General features: G+C 42.6%; 1 protein-coding gene across 1 annotated transcript in view; it reads left to right on the forward strand.

The window, feature by feature from the left end:
- The first annotated feature begins 1,015 nt into the window (after nucleotides 1-1,015).
- Nucleotides 1,016-24,123, forward strand: part of LOC139470186 (telomere-associated protein RIF1-like) — a 42,381-nt gene continuing 19,273 nt past the window's right edge. The window contains exons 1-21 of the mRNA XM_071252498.1: nucleotides 1,016-1,100; nucleotides 2,978-3,106; nucleotides 3,997-4,161; nucleotides 5,784-5,925; nucleotides 7,097-7,191; nucleotides 9,002-9,188; nucleotides 10,088-10,177; nucleotides 10,501-10,636; nucleotides 12,107-12,258; nucleotides 13,475-13,559; nucleotides 14,522-14,698; nucleotides 15,131-15,241; nucleotides 16,009-16,166; nucleotides 16,974-17,057; nucleotides 17,977-18,050; nucleotides 18,821-19,001; nucleotides 19,812-19,916; nucleotides 20,819-20,968; nucleotides 21,463-21,562; nucleotides 21,808-21,950; nucleotides 22,841-23,029. Of these exons, the coding sequence (XP_071108599.1) occupies nucleotides 2,991-3,106; nucleotides 3,997-4,161; nucleotides 5,784-5,925; nucleotides 7,097-7,191; nucleotides 9,002-9,188; nucleotides 10,088-10,177; nucleotides 10,501-10,636; nucleotides 12,107-12,258; nucleotides 13,475-13,559; nucleotides 14,522-14,698; nucleotides 15,131-15,241; nucleotides 16,009-16,166; nucleotides 16,974-17,057; nucleotides 17,977-18,050; nucleotides 18,821-19,001; nucleotides 19,812-19,916; nucleotides 20,819-20,968; nucleotides 21,463-21,562; nucleotides 21,808-21,950; nucleotides 22,841-23,029 (2,640 nt within the window). The 5' untranslated portion in view covers nucleotides 1,016-1,100; nucleotides 2,978-2,990. The remainder of the gene's footprint in view (nucleotides 1,101-2,977; nucleotides 3,107-3,996; nucleotides 4,162-5,783; nucleotides 5,926-7,096; nucleotides 7,192-9,001; nucleotides 9,189-10,087; nucleotides 10,178-10,500; nucleotides 10,637-12,106; nucleotides 12,259-13,474; nucleotides 13,560-14,521; nucleotides 14,699-15,130; nucleotides 15,242-16,008; nucleotides 16,167-16,973; nucleotides 17,058-17,976; nucleotides 18,051-18,820; nucleotides 19,002-19,811; nucleotides 19,917-20,818; nucleotides 20,969-21,462; nucleotides 21,563-21,807; nucleotides 21,951-22,840; nucleotides 23,030-24,123) is intronic.

The raw sequence follows: 24,123 nt of genomic DNA on the forward strand, positions 1-24,123 counted from the left end.
GCATCCCTTGATCTAGCATCATAGGAATATCAGGTTTCGTGTGAGCAAGACAGCTGCCGCGACTGGGACGATGTGTGCTCAAGTTTCATTACTAACGTGAGGACCATAGGCTCAGTTGTTGTGTTTGGAAGTATGGTTTTAAGTATTGTGGATGGATACTAGTAACGTCTACGTCATACACACGTAAACACTTTTTTATGTATAAATCGCTGCTACTCTTTTTCAAAAGGGGTCGGGGGAGGGTGGGGTCGACGGAGGGTGGGGTCGAACCTCCTGATCCCCCCCCCCCCCCCCCCTTCCTGATCCGTCACTGACTTTGTCTCTAAGTGTAGGCTAGTCGTCGCTTGTGAAATGAATTAAAGTGCATGTCTCTATTAACAGTGTATTTTCCTTGTAAAATGGGAATAGATAACAGAAGGGTTATTCAAAACTAGAGAAGATATACCAGCCATGTTAAATGATATTTATACCGGTATTTAAAGTATGGTATACTTTTCATCATCATCAATGTTTTTTAATCATTAAATGGATCGGGTGGCCATGGTGGACTATAAAAATGTAAAATGGTTGACTGGGCGTTGTTCCCGGACGGCATACGGCCTTAAATAAGTCGTACGTTATGAGAGAGGACAATATACAACAAATATTAGTATTTTTATTTTATGCGGCTTTATCCAGCAAACAGCAACAATTATTATTATTATTATTATTATTATTATTATTATTATTATTATTTATTGCATGTCAATTCAGACATACAATGAGTCACTGATTAGAGGCCCACATAATCTTGACCCACTCAACAGCTTATGTAAATCTTTCAAGGGGTATGTACACTTATTAACGCTTACTAATCATATTTAACTATCGCTACTATTTCTCAATTGACGCGAGTTACAGCCTGTCCGATGTAAACACGACCACGTCATTTCCATTTTTGACAGCCAATCCGCTGCTGTTTCCGGCGCGCGCATGACAATTTCCCGCGAAACTCTTTCATGGCGGAGTGTTGAACCGCGAAAGGAAAATAGCAGTAATACGTTGTCAATGGATGATGTTTGGTGAACGAAGATATACAAACGGGTACCTAGGATACTAAGGTATATATCAACTGTCTGCATCGAGAATATTGTTGTCGAACTTTGTCTGAATGTCGAGTTGGTTGCTGACGGTAGCCACCTGATGCTGAGTTTGCGAGTTCTCGTTTTGTTCCCGACATCAGTTTATACGCAACCACGTCTGGCGTGTTCCCGATCACGATGAGCTTGTCAGCATTTCAGACTGAAATGTCGAAGACTTTTAAACTTTTTCTACCAAATAATTCAGAATGACATTGTTTATCTTTTTTATGCCCTGGCCCAAACACCCCAGACAACGTGCTCTTGAATTGTAAAGGGCTCTAAATTAATGTTTTATTTTGTAAAATGTGTTATTTATGACATATTGCGATTGTTTCTGTTTGTCTTTTGTACTGTTGTAGTTGTCGAGATGTAGTCACTTTTTTACATGCCATCACAATAAAACAGTCTTTCACATTACATCATTAGATGTAAAATACATATTTCAATAAATAGCCCAATATAGCATGATATAGCCTACCTGTATTAAACACTGCTCTTACCCCACTCATGAATGATGTAAGTCGTCATGGAGACAGAGAAACAAGGAAAATTTGCATATATTGTCCAGTATGTTCTTTCAAAACGTACAAATATGCAACTTCAGTTATGGTGTTAGTTATTTTCTTAGAATAGGCCTTTTGTAAAAGTAAAAGGCGACTATGGTTTTTGTAAGTGGCGACTAACAGGATTGGGTGGTCAGGCTCGCTGACTTGGTTGATGCATGTCATCATTTCCCAATTGTGTGGATCAATGCTCATTTTGTCAATTACAGGATTGTCTGGTCCAGACTTGATTATTTACAAACAGCTGTCATATAGCTGAAATATTGCTGAGTGCGACGTTTAAACAACAAACAAAACAAACCTCCAAAATGTTTAAATGTGTGAAGGGGGCAGTCGGGTAACCCAGTGGTTAAAGCGTTCACTCGTCACGCCAAAGACCTGGGTTCAATTCACCCACATGGGTACAATGTGTGAAGTCCATTTCTGGTGTCCCCCTCTGTGATATTGCTAGAATATTGCTAAAAGCGGCGTAAAACCATACTCACTCACCTACTCCATCACTCCAAATGTTAAAATGTTTTGGATGCTTCAAATAGGCACAGCCCAGCGTCTGCCTCTGCATCTATGATGATGGATGCTATGATTCAGTTGTTGCCTACATTAGAAATGCTGTGATACCCTGATTTTGTTTTTTTTTATTCCCAGATAAATGGCAGGTTTATTGACACTTCATGATAAACTGAAATAGTGTACAATGATCAGTTAAGCCCTATATTTGCTCTTTGTCATCGTTGAATACCCTGGGTGTGTAAGCTGTCATATATAGCTGGAATATTGCGGAGTGGGGGTTAAACATCAAATAAACTTAAATACACTGTGTGATCATTGTGATTATTAATTGTGAAACTGATTATTATCTAAAATGGTGCAAATTATATAAAAAGAATGCTGATGAAATTCGGAACGTTGTGACTATTTTATGACCGATTGTTTTAGGGGTGAAACGATCCTGCAAGGTAACAATACCATACGTATCACGATTAAACAAATTGCGTGGGAACTTTCATAGCTATAAATATTTCGGAGCATGTTCTAAAGGAAAATCTTGCTGAAGATACATGTTCGTAGCTGCTTATTTTAGTAGTGAACTTTAATCACTAATTACAACACATTTTGTAACATGTGACTGACAAAATCCCTGGGCATCATTGAACAAGTAGTAAGTAATATATATTAGCAAGTGTATGGTCTTGTATCGATACAGAAGAAAACATATTTCGTATCATATCGTCGTATGAAAACTTCCGATGCACCTGCGCACTGATGTATATTTTGACCCCTCTATTGTTCCAGTTAATGTCAGATTATGATGGTAGCTGCTTCCACGCCGAGCAGCATGGATCTGACGGTCCTCTTGACAACGCTCGAGTCCAAGAAAAGCAATCTGGATGATAAGATCGAAGCCTACACAACTCTCTCAACGTAGGTGCCAAGCACATGTTTAAATGACAATAAATTATTCTTCAAAACATTTATGTTGTAGGTTTTGAATTTATATATTCTTGACCCATGAAAATCAGGGTACGTCTTCGGCAACCCATGCTTGTTGTAAGAGGCGAGTAACGGGATCGGGTGGTCAGGCTCGCTGACTTGTTTGATGCATGCCATCGTATTCCAAATGAGTAGATCAATGCTCGTGATGTCAATGACAGGATTGTCTGGTTCAGTCTCAATTATTTACAGACCGCCGTCATATAGCTGGAATATTGCTGAGTGCGGCGTTAAACAACAAACAATTTTGCGTTATTATTCTTAAATACTCGTCGAAGGGAAAGTATGCTATTAAATTCTAATGGTTGTGAGTTCAAGTCCACTGTTTGTTATTAAGAATGAAAATCATGTCATTGTCATAACCCAGATGTTAATGCCCAAAGATGCCTTAACTCTCAAATCCCGGCCACATCATACCAGAGAGCAGGTCTGTGTTTCAATTCACGTCCGCGTCATAACAAAAGACGTTTAAAGATGGTATTTGTTGTTACCATGTCTGGGGCTCGGCACTAAGGGGCTAAAACAAGGACTGGTCGGATCGGAGTCAGTATACTGTGTCTGAGTGGGGTTTTCATGTTAAACTGCGGCATGGTATCTCAATGGGCTAGCACTATAAACCTGCATGAGTGTGGACTAGTACAAGCAGCCACGTGCATGAAAATAGCTTAGTACGTCCAATAACCTAGATTGTGAATTATACCCTGTTTTAATGAGATTTTAGTAGAAGTAATATAAATTATAATGCTGCAGAGCGGGGTGGTCTAGTCATGCTGATTGGATTGCTAAACATGCTAAAATATGAATACACATTGATGTTCCAGACACTTGCGAGAAAATGAGTTGAGTTTTATCAGCCTTGACCTGACAAAACAGACTGACCGAGTGTTGTCAGTGTTGAAGAAGGATGTTCAGAATGAGTCCAACGCTGTCCGCCAGGGGGCGCTGCAGGTGCTCGGCTTCTGTCTCCACGATGCAGAAATAGTCAGGTATGTCTGAAAACTTACACCCTCAAAATATGTTACAGATTTATCAAACTACCTTGGGGCATGGGTGGCCCAAACGTCTTAGGTGCTGTGCAATTTGCTGTGCATGCCAGAAACCTATGATTGTGGGTTCAAATCCTGCTTAGCCCCGATAATGTTTCTAGGTTTGTCAGCACTATACCCGTGCTCGTGGGTTTCGTGAAAGTCGTAAACGTCTGAGACCTGCATCACTTCGGGCTTTCCTCCCACATTAAACTGACACGCTGTGATATAACTGGAATAAGGTTCAAAGCGGCATTAAACCCAACTCACTCACTGCCAACCAACCCTGATGTGTAACCTTCAATTCCAAACCATTCTTCTTCTTTAGTTGTTTATACCATCCTGACATTGTCTGCAGGCCTCCAAGTTTAAATTTTTTCCAAGTAGCCATATGGCTACAAGTATATTTTTTTTCCAGGTCGCCATTGGTAAGATCAAGAAGTCAAGCCAATATTTTGGGTCGCATTGGTGACCGTTTTAGTTGTAAATTTGAGGCCTGGTCTGTGTTAGTTCAGTAGGAGTGTCATTGATTGAATTTTAGTTTTGATATATATTGATTCAAATATCACAATTAATAATAAAATATATTCTTCTGTATGCCTATTGACAGAAAAAATACCTGTATGATCTGACTTATACTTATTACGAACTATCATAATCATGTCTATCTTAAAAAATATGTATGTGCCATTGAATTATTAATTTAGAACTAATGTTTATAAATTTGTATCGAAAGAGTATCAGTAGTACAAATTTATTGATATTGTGAGATACATTGATGTCCCCAGGACTCGGGCTAGCATCCCTGCGTTAACTCTCCCTTGACCATGTTTACCCAACCACAGCCATTGCAATTCACACTGGTCTGCGACTACCAAATATGTGCCTGACAAGTAAAAATCCATTTACAGTGTTCCCGTTCATCAGTAATTACCAGTTTTTTACCGGTAAAATTAGTCTTGGAACGGTAATTCATATTACTGCCAGTCCCTGTGGACTGGCAAATAAAGTACCTTATAAATCTTGTTGAACAAAACATCGGCGATATTCATATAAGATTGTCAGTTGCCATCTGGGTTCCCCTTGTCTATTTTTAGTGCAAGGAAATAACATTTTGCTTTGCTTCAAGGTTAAATATATATTTGCAGCGATTTAGTCTTGAATTTTTTTTTATTTTTATTTTTTAAAAAAGGAGTTGAAAGAATTAAAATGAGGTAATTTTCATACATATTTTCATTTGCTGAAAGTTGGGGATGACAAAAATTGTTGGGAAAGGGGTGGTGGGCTGGTAATTTTAAGAACCTGGTGGAACACTGTAATAGTAGTCATAGACAAGTAGCATTTGAGGGTTATTATTCTGAACCAGTTCTCGATGCTTGAATTTTGCTATAAATTGGAAGGGAATAAACTATATGTAGGAACATGATTGTCTTGTTCAGGCAGGACTTGCTACAAACTCCGAGGAGTAAAATAAAGTTGTCACTAGTCTCCTCGAGTCATCTTCAAAAAATGAAATTCTAAGGCATGGCTTGTTCTGTGCCTGTGATAAACTCTCCCTTTACCCATGTGCCATTGCTTGGTAGGTTCCTGACTCCGGCCACCAGCTGCGAGCTCCTCACACTGCTGCGACAATGTGTGGAGAAGACGGAGGACAAGACGACCGCCACTCGGGCACTGTGGTGTCTCAGCAAACAGACTTTAGCTGAAGCCGTCGTCGTCAAGGAGGTGAGGTGGTCTGATTACACTGTAGCCTCTGTCTGGGTCAGAATAGGTCCCTGGCAGTCAAAGCTGGTCTACATTACAGGGATCTTGTGTTAGAATAGGTCCCCCGGAACCTATGCTGTTCTACATCACAGAGAATCTGGGTTAGAATAGGTCCCCGGCAACCTATGCTGGTCTACAGCACGGGGATTCTGTGTTAGAATAGGTCACCGGCAACCGGTGCTGTTCTACATCACAGAGAATCTGGGTTAGAATAGGTCCCCGGCAATCCATGCTGGTCTACATCAGGGGGATCCTGTGTTAGAATAGGTCCCCCGGAACCTATGCTGTTCTACATCACGGAGAATCTGGGTTAGAATAGGTCCCCGGCAACCTATGCTAGTCTACATCACAGGGATTCTGGGTTAGAATAGGTCCCCCGCAACCAATGCTGGTCTACATCACAGGGATTCTGGGTTAGAATAGGTCCCCGGCAACCTATGCTTGTCTACATCACAGGGATCCTGTGTTAGAATAGGTGCCCAGCAACCTGTGCTGGTCTACATCAGGGGGATCCTGTGTTAGAATAGGTCCCCGGCAACCTATGCTGTTCTACATCACAGGGATTCTGGGTTTGAATAGGTCCCCGGCAACCCATGCTGGTCTTCATCGCAGGGATTCTGGGTTAGAATAGGTCCCGGCAACCTATGCTGGTCTACATCACGGAGAATCTGGGTTAGAATAGGTCCCGGCAACCTATGCTGGTCTACATCACAGGGATTCTGTGTTAGAATAGGTATGAGGCAACCTATGCTGGTCATAAGAGGCATCTCAATGGATTGGATAAAGCTGATGTCAAGCTGGCTAAAAATGCAAATAAATTCGATTTTATCGTACCAGGTCCTTTATTTAGTCTGTATTGGTGCTGACAGCCTCCGTGGTCTAGTGGTAGACGGTCCACCCAGAGAGCGGAAGGTCAGGGATTCAACCACAATGAAAAACTGACAAAGATGAGATGACCATTTGATATTTTCTAAGTGGACACTTTCTAAAATCCATGATATTATTCTGGTCTGATTAGTCCTCTGTATGTTCTTCTAAATGTCGCTCGTGACCCATAGAACTAAATCTGTAGGGTTGGTCCTCAGCAACTATTGACCTGTGATCGCCCTGAATGGCTGGATCCTCGTTTCAGCTGCCGATGTTGCTGGCCACGTGTGACCTTGCCTTCACCAAGTGGAAGAACCAGTCGACTGCCGTGGAATACGAAGCCCTCAATGTTGTCACGAGGTAAGACACTCACCAGGTGAGCCAAGTCTTCAGCTGGCCCGTGAAGAACCGGGGTAGGATAAGTATTCAGCAACCCATGCTTGCTGTAAAAGGCGACTATGCTTGTCTTAAGAGGCGGCTAACGGGATCGGATGGTCAGGCTCGCTGACTGAGTTGATCCCATAGCGTGGATCAATGTTCATAATGTCAATCACTTGATTGTCTAGTCCAGACGCGAATGTTTAAAGACCACCGTCATATAGCTGGAATATTGCTGTGTGCAGCGTTAAACAGCAAACAAAAAAACAAAAATAACAAAAAAGTTTTCAGCTGATGTAAATGTGCACTAAACAGCTGTGCAGAAGGGGCACACAGATGCCTTGTAACAAGAATGGAAGAAGTCTTCAGTGTCACTGATGTTTGAACAAGTTTGTTCACTACCACTTGACCCCCGAAAACAAATTTAACTGTGTTTGGTTTAAATTATTGCACCCCATTGTCACTTTTCTAAGCACCAGGGTGCCTATTATGAGGAATACGGTACATCTTACTGTTGAACTAGAAGACATATTGAACTTTAAACAGAATTACCATTTATTTTTCCTATTTTTTAACTTACCCTGTATTACTCCTTGATGCATTTACTGCTGATTTTTTACAATGAAGAAGCTGTGTGAAGCTGAAGAAGTTGTTCCAACCAGCTTTGTGGCTAATACCTTCACACAGCGCCCACGTGACCACGGAAGAGATGACGTCACAGCTGTGAGGCGCTGATGTCCAGTCAGATGCTTAAGCCTCCCCAGGCTCATCTGACCTCTGTGATGCCTGCGCTTGACCTAAGTATATCGTTTGCCGTCGGCTCCTGCGGTTGTGCCTCTTAGCCTCTACACCATGGCGCCTCCTCGAACTCCTGTCTGCTGCGACACCATATTTGGTCGAGCGCAGATGCCGCTCCAGCACATGCCACCGAAGTCCTTGTAGGCACCATCAGAGGAAGGTTTCTGCGATCAGCTTCCTTCTTTAACCTCACCAAGAAGACTGTTTTCCTCTTTGTTTTGGGGGCGGTCGGGTAGCCTAGTGGTTAAAGCGTTCGCTCGTCACGCCGAAGACCCGGGTTCGATTCCCGACATGGGTACAATGTGTGAAGCCCATTTCTGGTGTCCCCTGCCGTGATATTGCTGGAATATTGCTAAAAGCGGCGTAAAACCTCACTCACTCACTCCCTCACTCACTCACTCTTTGCTCTGGCTATGGCAAGGGTTACCGTTCTTGAAGCACTCGACATCTCCCGGGTTCAGTGTGAGAGCAGGACGCAGAAAACCGTTCACCTTTGGCCTTGGAATCGACTCCCAGGACAGCCTGACAGGTCCTTCACTATCCCACCTCTCTCCTCGATGGTGGGTGCTGAAGATGAGGTGGAACACCTTCTGTGCCCGGGGTTTTATCCGCCGATTTACGACTCAACTTGGTGCCCAAACAGCTATTCATCCTCGGAAACAGGCCATCCACGACAGGAGTCAGTCTTAACGCATCACACTGTGTGATGGGATAAGCCACACTGCTTGGAGCTACTTCTTCTTCAGCTGGACCTCACACGGCTTCATCTTTATCGAACATCAGCAGTAATGCATGAAAGAGTAATGCAGGATAAGCATACAAATGTAAAAAATATTAAGATGTTACTAATATTATTTTTATTCAACCAACCAAGCTTTGGTTTGTATAAGATCTGAAAGTATTTTTTTAAACATTTGACCTTGGTAGCTGTTGGAAAGTGTTGTCTGGTAGTCGTCCTCGGTGTTTTGACGGACATTTGGTATCTTCCCGCCAGGTTTGTGGAGCAGACTCCCTCTGAGATGAAGTCCAGTTGTCCAAAGTGGGCCAAGCTGGTCCTAACTCTTGTTGCTCATCCCGCCATCAAGATCCGCGAGAGAATCCTCCCACTGCTGGACACGTGTCTACCCTGGATGGTCGGCGTTAAGGAGCTGAGGACCGGGCTTGTACAGGACTTCAGAACTGTAAGTTGAATCTTGCGTGAGGCGAATATTTCCCATTAGGGCTGTAACGATTCACTGATACCTACGATATCCTTGATACTTAGGTACACTTGATACTTGAATCATCAGTTTGTGAAATCGTGATGTGCTATAAATAGAACAGGAACTAATAGAGTAACCTCCCATAATGGCAGAAGTAGCATAGCGCCACCTGTAAGCATGGCAGAACACAAGGACGTGGTAGCAGAGGACGTGCCGATTAACTGTTACTTTTAATAACCATCCCTTCATTTAAACTATTTGTTCTTGTGGATTTCTTTAAGATAACAATAAATACATGTATGAAGAAAGAGGTTTTAGAGCTGTATTTCAGTGATGTCATCATTTCTTACTCTTTGATGTGGTGTATCGTGATACCAGTAGTATCATCGGTCTGTATCGTGATACAAATCGTACCGCAAGACACCAGAAGATACTCAGCTCTGGTTCATAACAACAAATACTATTGTCTTTAGTGTTGCGTTGATTTGGTCCTTCTCTTGCCTCCACTATGGAGGCCGAGATCTGATGATATCTATGTTGATATTTCTTAGGCTGGCTGGGCTCAGGGGTGGCCCAGTTGTCTAAGGTGTTGTATTTAGCTGTGCAGAGTTACGGCCCTTGGACATGTCAGGATCCCGGTTATGTTTCTCTGTATGTTGGCACCATATCCGTGCTTATGGGTTTCACTAAAGTGGGAAAGGTCTGAGACGTGGGCCCTTCCTCCCACATTAAGCTGAATACTGGAATACTGTTCAAAATGGCGTCAAACCAAACTCACCCACTTTACAACTGACTTCGGTTTTTCGGGTTATAACTTGAATATTGTTCAGAGCAGCATTAAACCAATCACTCACTCTTTTCATTGATGTCCTACACAGAAACTATGTCTGGAGTTAAAGAAACTTTTCCATGGCAACGAGATATACGTGCTTAAAGTGTGGAGATTCCTGGTGAAGCTTTTCGGAGAAGTAAGTAACAACAACCAGTTCTTGATGGATGCTCATTCATCAAACACTGTCTTTGAATTTACGGCTGTTATAAATGCCAAACTGAAGCCATGACAGTCTGAGTTCCATGTTCTCTTGTAGACTACCTGTGCGATTCTTCAGTTACCATGGTTACAGATATGCTGAATATGTTCTATTTGATTGTGATGTAATAGATGTATGTTTCTATACCTGGAACCATTGTGTGTGTGTTGTTCTTGATCCAACAAGGAATAAACCTGTCTTGTTTGAATTAGCTTTAGTTTTGTGATTTAATAATGCTCCAACTGTATGTCATGTTGCAGGAACTCCATCACGGGAGCTTCATCAACCACATGCTGCCGCTAGCAGAGCTGGGCTTCAAACACGCCCTGGCCGAGGTGAAAATAGAGGCCTTCAAGTCCTGGAAATACCTCATAGACAACTTTGCACTCAATCCAAGTAAGTGTCACTTGTCTCCATCGTCTTGCTCTTTACTATTGTTACCTGCTGCACCTGAAGGGATTCTGGAGAAGTCATCATCCAAAACTGGCCTACACATGAGATAGGGGGCCCAGGGGGCCTAGTTGTCTAAGGAGCCGTGATTCATTATGCAGAGTTGCGTCCCTTGGGCATGCCAGAAACCTATGATTGTGGGTTCGAATCCCGGTTCGCCCCAGTTATGTTTCTAGGTTTGTCAGCACCATACCCGTGCTCGTGGGTTTCACCAAAGTGGTAAACGTCCGAGACCTGCATCACTTTGGGCTTTCCTCCCATGTAAGCTGACACGCCGTGATATAACTGGAATACTGTTAAAAGCGGCGTTAAACCCAACTCACTCCACATGATATATTGTTTGGTTGGTTGTTTGTTGTTTAACGCCGCACTCAGCAATATTCCAGCTTTATGACGGCGGTCTGTTAATAGTCGAGTCATGAACAGACAATCCAGTGATTGACATCGTGACCATCGAGCCACGCAATTAGGATACGATGACATGCATCAACCAAGCCAGCGAGCCAGACCCCCTCAATAGTCGCCTTTAACGACAAGCATAGTCGCCTTTAACGACAAGCATAGTCGCCTTTAACGACAAGCATAGTTGCCTTTAACGACAAGCATAGTCGCCTTTAACGACAAGCATAGTCGCCTCTAACGAAAAGCATAGTCGCCTTTAACGACAAGCATAGTTGCCTTTAACGACAAGCATAGTCGGCTTTAACGACAAGCATAGTTGCCTTTAACGACAAGCATAGTCGCCTTTAACGACAAGCATAGTTGCCTTTAACGACAAGCATAGTCGCCTTTAACGACAAGCATAGTCGCCTTTAACGACAAGCATAGTCGCCTTTAACGACAAGCATAGTCGCCTTTAACGACAAGCATAGTCGCCTTTAACGACAAGCATAGTCGCCTCATATGACAAGCATGGATTGCTTCAGACAATTCTACCCCGGATTTTTGCATGACAGAGTGTTGCAGATCATTATGATGTCATCAGTTACTGCAGGGATATATCTAGGGTTACAAAAATAGGCAAACATCAATGTTTTAAACTTTTATTGATTCATGTTGCTATATTTGATTTGAAAAGACACTCTGGGTGAGACTTTTCTATTGGTCCAGGTAGTCTCTGCTGGTCATAAGATTCGACTTCATGTGCCAGGCTTGGAGGTCTTGGTTGCATGCCATTGTATCCCAGTTGTGTGAATAAATGCTCACGATGTCAGTCACAGGTTCGTCTGGTCCAGTCTTGACTTCTTACACACCACCGCATGTAGCTGAAATATTGCTGAGTGCAACGTTAAACAACATTGATAATAATAATATTTCTCAACTTAATAGTCTTCATGATATAGTTCTAGGGTTTCCATGTTTACTCAATCATTGTCAGGGTCTGTGGGATATGATGTTTGTTTGTTGTTTTTTCAGGCATAATTAGTGACCCAAAGAGGATAAAACTCATAATGCAAGTTTTCAAAATCAATAATGCCAAAGTGGAGAGTGTTGCTATGGAGAAGCTTCAAATATGGTGGCATTTTGTCAAAGCTCTTGGTCCGAAAATATCCCAAAACTTTGACCAGGTACGTACTTACGTTGCATTTCCTTTGTGGTGTCGAAAAATTTAAATATTTATTAATCTGTGTCTTCTGATGAGGATGGATGTATAACTAGAGAATATCAGCAATGTAACATTTTGAAAATATATTCTCACCGACAAAAGAAAAGGGAAAAATGTTCCTTTGGTAATATACGAAGAATTACTCATATTCAAGAGATAATGGATTGGTCCTGTTGTGTGAACCTACACTCATGAACGCATCACATGTGATGTCATGGATCCATTATTCCAGATGAACCATTTGTCTCATGTAGGATTTTTTGACAGTGATTATATTTACTGTACCTGGGCCTACTTTAATTTCAGCGTTTTATTATGAATGATATATATATATATGTATATAGAGAGAGAGAGAGAGAAAGTAAGCAAGCAGGCAAACTCAGTGAAGCGTTCAACCCTCAAGTTGCGACCATTTTGGTGGCCAAATGCGACTTAATTCTGTGACCTAAATTTATCTTCCGCTTGCCACTTGGCTACCTAAAACATAACTGGTGACAATATCTGTGAAAGATATTTGATGGCTCCCAATAACTTAAGTTTGGCTCCTAAAATATTCATGTTAGGAGCCGCTTGGCTATCTATCAAAAAACGAACTTAGAGGGCTGGCGTGTTGTATTTTATCTACATTGATAGGGCTATGTCTTGTAAACACTGCAGATAGGTTATAGAAATACAAGCAGAGGAGAATTATTAGAATGTTTTTGGAATTGAAATTTTAACAGCTCACTCATCCACTCACTCACTCACCCAACCAAACCTACCTGTCCACCCACTCACTCACTCACCCAACCAAACCCACCTGTCCACCCACCCACTCACTCATCCACTTATTCACTCACTCACTCACTCACTCACTCACCAAAACCCACCTGTCCACTCACCCACCCACCCACTCATCCACTCACCCAACCAAACCCACCTGTCCACCCCACTCACTCACTCACCCAACCAAACCCACCTGTCCACCCACTCACTCACTCACTCACTCACTCATTCACTCACCCAAACCCACCTGTCCACTCACCCACTCATTCACTCACCCATCCAAAGACCCACTCACTCACTCACTCACTCATTCACTCACCCAAACCCACCTGTCCACTCACCCACTCATTCACTCACCCATCCAAAGACCCACTCACTCACTCACTCACTCACTCACTCTTCTGTCCCTCCAGGTAGTGGTTCCGCTGCTCCACTTCTGTATTGGGGGCAACAGGAACAGCCCTGCCAGCTCCATGACGCCGACCACACCACACATGGGTTTGTAGCCTTCGTGATGTTCTCTAGATGATGACCACAGCATTCACTGGTCACACATAAGACCCGGGTTTGATTCCCCCCATATGGGTACAATATGTGAAGCTCATATCACCTCAGTGTTCCCAATTACCGGTAATTACCAGATTTGTACCGGTGAAATAAGACTTGGTCCGGTAATTCATGTGACTGCCAGTCCCAGCATTAGAAATTGGCACTAGTCCTGTAGTCCTTACCAAACTGCCCTATAGTAAAGGTATCCTAAGGACTAGTTGACAAAAACTGTAAGTTTCTAACCCTGCAGTCCCTGTGGGCCGGCAAATAAAATACCTTATGAACGTGATGAATCTTTGTTGTTGGACAAAACATTTTGCTTTGCTTAGAGGTTATACATGTGTTGCGACTTAATCTTGGAATATTAAAATAACCAAAAAAAACATTTTGTGACTGAAGTTTGTGTGAAAGACCTGTATATCTTCAGAGATGACGTCATTGCAACAAACATGATGTTGAATGAATTGAAAAAAAAATAATTTGTTGAAAGTTTCGACTGGTTTGGTTTGGTTGTTTGTTTGTTGTTTAACGTCGCACTCGATATTATTTATGACGGCGGTCTGTAAATAATCGAGTCTGGACCAGACAATCCAGTGATTGATATCATGAGCATGGTTCCATGCAACTCGGATACAATGACATGCATCAAGCAAGTCGAGACTAACCACCGGATCCCGTTAGTCGCCTCTTACGACAAGCATAGTCGTCTTTTACAGAAAGAATGGGTTGCTATTCTACCCTGGATCTTCCAACAACAATTAGGAGTCTAATAATGTTTTGCGTTGCCAGTCCACCAGGAACACTGCTCCTGGCATTAGATGGCTGGAATGTTGCTGAAAGAGGCCTAAAACCCAACTCACTCACTCACTCACTCACTCACTCACTCACTCACTCCTTGTGTGATGTTTCAGGTCTGAAGAATGCTTTGTCCAGTCCTGCCACTCCCCGCCTCAATCTGTCTGTCAGCAGCCCCGGCCTGTCCCGCCCCGTCTTCCCCACACTGCAACTCCGGGGCTGCGACATCCTCGCCCACGTCCTGGTGTGTCCTAGCAAAATGTCGGATCTCCCCAGGGTCAGCTTTTCACTCGGTATGTTTGTTTATTTGTTGTTTATTTGTTTGTTTATTTCTTGTTTGTTTGTTTATTTCTTGTTTGTGTTTGTTTATTTATTTATTTGTTATTTATTTATTTATTTGTTTGTTTATTTCTTGTTTAATGCCGCACTTAGAAATCTTACGGCTATATGACGGCAGCTTATAAATAATCCAGTGATTCACGTTGTCCTTGACGTTTTTGAGTAGTTCATGAAGATTTGTTCCCAGATTGAAGCAATGGCGTTAAACTAGTGTATGCCTACAGTCTGAGACTTCAGCCACTAGTCTGAGGGGGGACTGTTTTGTAAGCTCAGCTGCTAATTGTTCAATAATAGCATCCAAATATATGGACTGTAGTTTCTTTGGGCACGCTTTTCCTATTAAATCTTCATGGCTGTTATTTGATGTGACCCTGTTTGTGTTGCAGATGGGCTGGCATGTGAAGTGGTCAGCGGGACGCCCATGTTCCTGAAACATGCCTCTGTGATAGTGTCCAGTAGTCTTGACCTTGTCTGTGCCCAGGGACCCCACATACCGGGTAGGTGTGTCCGCATACAGGATGGGTGTGTCGGTATACAGGGTGGGTGTGTCGGTATACAGGGTGGGTGTGTCGGCATACAGGATGGGTGTGTCAGCACACAGGGTGGGTGTGTCGGCATACAGGGTGGGTGTGTCGGTATACAGGGTGGGTGTGTCTGTATACAGGGTGGGTGTGTCTGTATACAGGGTGGGTGTGTTGGTATACAGGGTGGGTGTGTCAGCATACAGGGTGGGTGTGTCGGCATACAGGATGGGTGTGTCGTTATACAGGGTGGGTGTGTTGGTATACAGGGTGGGTGTGTTGGTATACAGGGTGGGTGTGTCAGCATACAGGGTGGGTGTGTCGGTATACAGGGTGGGTGTGTCGGTATACAGGGTGGGTGTGTCAGCATACAGGGTGGGTATGTCGGTGTACAGGGTGGGTGTGTCAGCATACAGGGTGGGTATGTCGGTGTACAGGGTGGGTGTGTTGGCATACAGGGTGGGTGTGTCGGCATACAGGGTGGGTGTGTCGGCATACAGGGTGGGTATGTCGGCATACAGGGTGGGTGTGTCGGTATACAGGGTGGATGTGTCGGCTCACAGGGTTGGTGTGTCGGCATACAAGGTGGTTGTGTCGGCATACAGGGTGGATGTACAAGACTGGGTAGGTTGATGGTTGGTTAGCACAACACTAAAATGGGCCGTCCAATCCAATTACTATCCCGCAAGTTTTTGAGTTTAAGCTTTAGTGAATAACTCACTCACTCACTCACTCTGTTTCAGAGTCCCACCTGATGTTCATTTGGCAGTGTCTGCTGTTCCACCTCCGTTCCGCCATCGAGTCATCCTCCAGGTCCGAGAATAGAGAAGCTCTGTCCAGCTTCCTCGGACACTTCCAGACACTCGTCTTTAGCCAGAGTCTACCCCCCAAAACTGTCATGGTAGGTGCTGACTTCATCGTGCCCAGCTGGAACCCCCAGTTGAAGCCTTATACCCGGGTTACTCTCATCGCTTGCCTTCATCATTAGCAGTCGGCTGTTGATTGGACGCAGATAAAGAAGATACCGCATGCTGAGGGATGCACAATAATATTGATTGTACCTACAGCGCATCAAGAGCAGTTATGGGCGTCTGTCATGTCATCTATCAATCATGACCACTGTCCCATTATAAAACATACTGTTCACTACACCACTTTTCTGCATTACAGGACTCGCCTGTTGCCTGCAAGGAATATTAATATCAGTAGTTGGGTTCCCACTTTTGTAAGTCATGTTAAAACCTGCATTAAGCTGTTGTGATAAAAGGGGCAAGGGTGGCCCAGTAGTCTAAGGCGCTGCAATTGGCTGTGCAAAGTTGCGTCCCTTGGACACCCCAGAAACCTATGATTGTGGGTTTGAATCCCGGTTGGCCCCGATTATGTTTCTAGGTTTGTCAGCACCATGCCCGTGCTTATGGGTTTTATCAAAGTGGTAAACGTCTTAAGACCTGCATCACTTCTGGCTTTCCTCCCACATTAAGCTGACACGCAGTGATATAACAGGAATATTGTTAAAAGCGACGTTTAACGTAACTCACTCACACATTGATGTGATAACAGTAAAATACTGTTCAAAGATTGCGTTCAACTCAACTCTTTCCCCCATACCACCTTTTTCAGTGGTGGCTCGTCACAAAGGTGTGATTCCCCGTACTTGTACTTGTTGGAACGACAGTTGGAATCAGTTTTCACTATTTTCTGTTTCCAGAAACTATTTCATCCTGTGTGTAACTTGCCCCAAAAGGCACTGGCATCAACAGCGTACAACATCAACAGCGGCAAGGTCGTACGGGTAGGGGACGTTTTTCATAATGCTTACAATCTGTATCGTTCCTGCTAGCCAAGACAAGTAACAATCTAATAATGGCAGTCCTGATGGAAGGTACCATTTAGGAATTGATCAGAGCTCCAGATAACTTTTTGAGCAATTAAGGTTTTACTCGAAGGTTTCTTTTTTTATTGGGTTATTACATTTTTCATTGGGAAACCAATATTTTTTCACTCATCTATTCATCACCCTATTGGGTTTTTCCAAAAATTAGTGAACATTTTGACAAAATGAAACAATGTTTTAGATGTATATAACTGTTCTAAATATATAAGCTTGACTCGGAAAGTAAATTAGCTTGTAATTGTTATTCAGAAATTAGCATGCTGAAATAACTTCATTGGATATTTACGCATGCTGTTTTTTTACATTTGAGTTTTTCATTTAATGCATGCGTTTCTGTATGCAAGTTAATTCAAAGTAATTGGGTTTTGTATATATTGGGGGGTATTTTACACAAATACGCTGCTTATCTGGAGTTTTGCTGATTAAAACTGACAGAAAATATAAACATTGTAAACCTGTTTGTATTGGTCCAGCAGGACTACAAACTCTGAGTAGTAGTGAAATAAATTCTTATACCGCCCCCCCCCCCCCCCCCCCAAATTTCTCAGGTGTGATATATTCAGCTGAAAACAAAAGAAGCAGCCTCGTCTTTGTTATATATGAGCAAGCTGACATGGTCAGGATGTCATCTGAAGGATGACTCCATGCTCAGTACATGCAGCTGAAATATTGCTGAATGGGCTGTTAAATAAATAGCAAGTAAAATACTGTGTAAATGTCCTTGGCCTTCTCCTTGCAACAATGCTTCATGAGTTTGTGTCCGCCATGTTGGTCTGCTTGCTGGGCTGTGTGTGATAGTGTCTAGCTTCTGCTGCAGGGAACACCGGCTCTGTTCCTGTGTGAAGTTCTGCTGGCGCCAACCCTTCTCAAAGATTTGGCCAGTTCAGAAAAGTGAGTTGAATAACTGCTGACGCATTGTTTAAAATGGGAAAAAGAATGTCCAAATATGGCCATTTTGGCTTCCATTAACTTCCCTCTGATGAGGTATTGGGTGTTCAGCAAATGAGAAAATTTTAAGAAATATTACTTGTATCATATTGCAACATTCCATCTCTATACATCAGTAAGCTGTCACAATTTAGATAAAATCATATATATTAGTTGTAAGACCTTACAAGCAGTATGGGGGGCGGTCGGGTAGCCAAGTGGTTAAATCGTTCGCTCGTGACGCTGAAGACCTGGGTTCGATTCCCGACATGGTTACAATGTGTGAAGCCCATTTCTGGTGTCCCCCGCTGTGATATTGCTGGAATATCGCTAAAAGCGGCGTAAAACCATACTCACTCACTCACTCACTATAAGCAGTATGGACATAAGGCATATGTCATTTTGTACACATTCAAGACTCTAAAAGAAATTTTTGGTAATTATCAAGGGGTGTGTGTGTGTGTGTGGGGGTAACCGATGCAATCAGACAGAATTCCAATGCCATTGAAAATCAAGTTGAAATATCAAATCCCTCGCCTCGAAAGGGCTACACTCAAACAAGAGAGAAGAAGAGACAACAAAAACTCAATTGACCCTAGCAGCTCTTAAAACACAATAGTGCTGGATTATAAAACATATGGACAGACTAAGGCTAAAAAGTAAAACCCCAACTAAAAAGGCCTGGAAAATTAGTGTTCCATATCTGTATGAACCCTGCCATTCCACCATTCCAGTTTCATCAGCCTGTTTTCGACTCTGATCAACTGTGGAACCAGTACTGTGACCGGAGTTCTGGAGTTCTGCCAGGCAGTAACCAACGTCGTCAACGAACAGGCTTCCTTCATCACCAACCCTGACGCTCTCTGGAGGCTGTGGAGCATCCTCGCCAACACGTTGCAGGAACATATAGTCAAGGTAGGTCTTGATGATCGGCCAACACATTGCGGGAACATATAGTCAAGGTAGGTCTTGATGATCGGCCAACACGTTGCGGGAACATATAGTCAAGGTAGGTCTTGATGATCTGCCAACACTTTGCGGGAACATATAGTCAAGGTAGGTCTTGATGATCGGCCAACACGTTGCAGGAACATATAGTCAAGGTAGGTCTTGATGACCGGCCAACACATTGTGGGAACATATAGTCAAGGTAGGTCTTGATGATCGGCCAACACGTTGCAGGAACATATAGTCAAGGTAGGTCTTGATGATCTGCCAACACGTTGCAGGAACATATAGTCAAGGTAGGTTTTGATGATCGGCCAACACTTTGTGGGAACATATAGTCAAGGTAGGTCTTGATGATCGGCCAACACGTTGTGGGAACATATAGTCAAGGTAGGTCTTGATGACCGGCCAATTTGTTGTGGGAACCTCTCAAGCACTGTGATCATGAAGATAATGTTGAGTCCACCAGTCCAAACGTTTTTTCTTAGCTTTATTTTCTGTAGATTTTAGTGTTATTATTTGGACTAGTATTAGCTGAGCTTACTAGACTGAGCAGAATTTGACTAGAGTCTGGCTTCTGACTAGTGGCTAAACACACAGTCGTGTAGATGATAATATAGGATGAGAATGGAGTGTAGGCTTCTATCTCCCCCACAAGTTTAAAATGTCCAACCCATGTTCAAGGTATCATGATGTACGATTGCTGTGGACAGTGAAAAACCATTCATTCCTCAACTGCTGGTGATGTAGACTGATCGTGGTGAGTTGTATTTCCAGACAAACGAAGTGAATCAAGGCGACGCCCTGGAGTACAACTTCGACTCTTTGTACACAGTCTTGTTGTTCCCCGTCAAAAACAAACTGGGGACCCGACTGTCACAGGTGAGAATTACTGCAGCTTCATCGTGTATACTGATTTTGAGTTTGCCTGGAGGTTACACACAACCCAATGTTTTCACACAGACTTCTGTAGTAACGTTATGTTTTTTCCAAAGATAACAAAGCATTTAATAGCTATTTTCAGTATGTGTGTGTACATTTTGGCCTTAGAGTAGCAATAAGAACAAAAAATATTACAGCTTTGCCCCATCCTTTTCTGAGTACAGGAAGCTACACACACCAACCCTAGTTCCGCACCAAGTGTCACTTGCTTGAAATTATCTGTGGCCACATTCAGCATAAGTCATCATGTAGATAAAGACAGCACTAAATATAGAAAAACATGTTCAGTTTTAATAACTGGATGGATGTACATTTAAAAGACATAAAAATCGTAGACAATATCCTCCAATCACAGCTGTCAGATGATTCAGTCTTTTCTTCTGAAAACTGCTTGTTGAATGACTGATTCTGATTTGGTGTAGTAGTACATGTTAAAGTGTGACAAATACTCCATCTTCCCAGGGCAAGGGAGTTAACTGACTATAAAAGTCAAGTTTTATTACAATATAGATCTTGATCATCGATCAGATCATCTTCACTGGGCGCCACCATTTCGTGAAGCAAATGCAAGAGCTATGAGAGGTGGAATCTGATTGGTTAAGGAGGGACATAAAAGGGACTCAACTTGTAATAGCCACTGGTGGCGCTACGATTGAGCCCAGAAATTCCAGCGTAGTTCGGCATGGGTGGAAACTGGACTTTTACAGTCAGTTAACTCCCTTGCCTTGGAAAGATGAATGACTCTGAATTAACAAGATGTTAATCAGGAACATTAAAAAAAAAGAAAAAAAGTTCATTTCTAGTCGAAAATATCGTGATTTTCCTCTGTGTGTGGTCCCCAGCCTATCTGCAAGTCACTGCTGAAGACGTGGGGAGAGTTGTACCGGAGCTTTGCCCGTCTCTCGGCCCTTGTGACAACTGCAGAGGCCAACATTGCTTGTGAAGAATTTTGCCAAAAAGTCCTCCAGTGTCTTGAAGACGAGTCGTGGAAGGTAAGGAAGCCCAGATGTCTGTTATACTCTGAGATTCCCAGGATACAGAGCATGGTGACGGTCGTCACAGTGACTTCCTGGCCGTGTTCTCCAGATCTGGTTGTGGTTTTTCTATGGGGCTAGTGTGCTGTTGTGTTGCTCTAATTTTAGTATCAAGTAGATATATACTTGTTGTATATTCCCCAGGGAGCTGAGAATGAAAATCGTGTGCAAACGGAACTATTGAATGCTCATCATTTATTTATTTATTTATTTATTTATTTATGATCGTGACAAATGGTGGCCATATTAATTTACAGATGATATTCTCTTCAAAAACTCATGGGAATATTTCTATACAATATAATGACTGACGTCTTAATGTTTGACTAGCCTAGTGGTTAAACATTCCAAATTTACAGCTTTAATTCCCTACACAACTCATTCAGTTGTTCAGATATCCTATCCACTAAGCCAGATTAAACATAATCTAAAACTGTGCTTGTTTCTGACAGGAGAGTGGAGTGTTGGAGTTCGTGGCTCAGATGTGTCAGGTTGTGATTGACAATGTCGACTTCTCGTCACTTGGGACCGGCAGCGGATTTGCTCACGGAGGTAGGAGGACGTTTATTAAAAGCAAATGTTTTAACTGTACCATGCATCACTTTTTAATGCATCTGCTGCTGTTTTTGTACTTAAAAGATGAAGCTGTGAGAGGTCTGGCTACAGATGTTGAAACAACTAGTTTTGATAAGATCAGGGTGTCTAGCGTGACTTGTATACTTGACGATGCATTTGAAATTGATGATTTTGTGTGCAAATTGGTGTTTGTTTTGAGAGCCATCTTCCATCCTCCATAGCTTCTCTGAGTCCGTCAAAATGGATCAAGCGGAAGAACAAGCCAATGGAGAATCTCCAGTCCTTCATTAAGTTGCTGGTCCACCTGGTGGAGAATCTCGCCGAGTTGACAGAGTCAGGGGAGATAACTCTCACTGCCAAGCAGGTACACACCATTACTACTTTCGTCCACATGTTCTGCCATGCTTACAGATGGCGCTATGCTACTTCTGCCATTGTGGGAGGTTCGATTACCCACATGGGTACAATGTGTGAAGCACATTTCTGGTGTTCCCCGCCGTGATATTGCTGGAATATTGCTAAAAGCAGCGTAAAACCATACTCACTCAAGCTGTAAACTAGATAGCCTCTTTCTTTCAGCTCAAATCGTATGTTTTCAATATTGGTCATAAAACATTGATCAAACTGAAATTTTAAGAGAATGGATAATTAATTTTATGAACTTTCAGTTCCTGTTCTTTTTGTTATCCCCCACCCAAAAAAGTTGGCGGGGGGGTGAGGGGAGGGGATATAGTAACGGGCTCCGTCCATCCATCATGTTTCGTTTCCGGAGCATAACTCAGAAACCGTTAAATATTTTTTCATCAAACTTTGCAGGTCTGTAGGGTACATGCTGAACTGGTGCCTTTTGCTATTTAGAAATTTTAATTTTTTTATGTTTCCATGGCAGCAAGATGGACTTAATTTCCAAACTCTTCTTTTTTTTACAATTTCCATGACAAGTTCCACCTCGATTAAAAAAGGTTAGGGTTTGTTTAGATTTAATTTTGTCATAAATTCTGCAACAGGGGCGGGGGATAAAGCCACGATAGTGGCAAACTCTTGTTGTGTATAACGATCTCACAAACAGATGATGTAAGTATCGTGTGTAGCTAGGAATCGATGATATAGGTAACTGTGAATCGTTACAGCCCTATTCACTAGTCATCATGGTACACCCAGTCTGATGTTTCACCTTCCAGCATGTCATCCTGTTCCAGGAACATCCTCAACAGCTTGAATAGTTTACTTGTATACCATACAATGTTATTGCAGAGACCGGCAAATGTGACCGCAGGTGCCACGCTGCTGGTGGACGTGTTGGCGACGTTGTTCACACACATCAACGTGTCAACTATCATCGCACGGATGCTGGGGCAGCTGGCCACGCCCACTTCCTGGTTCTTCTCCGCATCCAGCAGGAAGACGTGCAGTAGGCTCTTTAACGCACCGTTCATGCAGAAGGTAGGAGGGAAGCTTCAAGAGCACTTTGCTCAACTTACTTTTTTTTCCACAAAATAACTGCAAGCCAATAGGTTAAAAGAAGGAAACAGAGCTACAGATAAGCAGTGTATTTACGTAAAATACCCCCAAATAATATTCATACCCAATGAAGCTTTTTCAGCATGCGTACAAAGGAGCTAATTCCCGAAACACAATTACGAGCTAATTTACTTTCCAAGCGAAGCCTATATATTTAGAACAGTTATATACATCTGAAACATTATTTCATTTCTTTATAATCTTCAAATGTTCACTAATTTTGGGGAAAACCCAATAGAGAGATAAATAGATGAATGAAAAAATATTGGTTACCCAATGAAAAATGTAATAACCCAATTAAAATAGAAACCCTAGAGTAAAAACTCAATTGCTAAAAGTTATCTGGAGCTCTGACAAAATAAGACTAATTAACACTCACGGCAGCATGGAAGAAAGTATGTCCTGAGCATTTTTTTCTGTATTTTTTAATGGGGAGTGAACTAGCTGATATCTGGAGGTCCAATGGTTCAAGCTGTAAACTGGGGCGTTGGGGTGGCCTAGTGGTTAAAGCGTTCGCTCGTCATGCCAAAAGCCGGGCTTGGTTCTCCACATGGGTACAATGTGTGAAGCCCATTTCTGGTGTCCCCCGTCATGATATTGCTGGAATGTTGCTAAAAGCAGCGTAAAACCATTCTAGTTAGCCTCTTTCTTTCAACTCAAATCATATGTTTTCGTAATTGGTCATAAAACATGATGACACTGAAATTTTGAGAGAATGGATAATTAATTTTATGAATCTGTTGCAAAAGCCTAGCTTTTCTTAAAACTATGATTTTGAATACATTGACATAGATCATTTTTCGGGAAGGGAAAATGTTCACCTGACTTTCAAGCTAAGTTAGACTTTCAGCTGGATAGTGATATGTGTGCTCAGTTTGCTGTGCAGAGTTGCTTCCCTTCTCCAGCCATGATCCCATGATCGTTAGTTCAAATCTTTAACTTGATTTAGTTTTGCTCTTGGGTTTGTCAGCACCATACCCATGGGATTCACCAAAGTGGCTGATGGCTGAGGTGTC

The sequence above is a fragment of the Haliotis cracherodii genome, unplaced genomic scaffold, assembly GCF_022045235.1.
Source record: "Haliotis cracherodii isolate W230 unplaced genomic scaffold, xgHalCrac1.p SCAF_20, whole genome shotgun sequence".
NCBI classification, from domain to species: Eukaryota; Metazoa; Mollusca; class Gastropoda; order Lepetellida; family Haliotidae; genus Haliotis; species Haliotis cracherodii.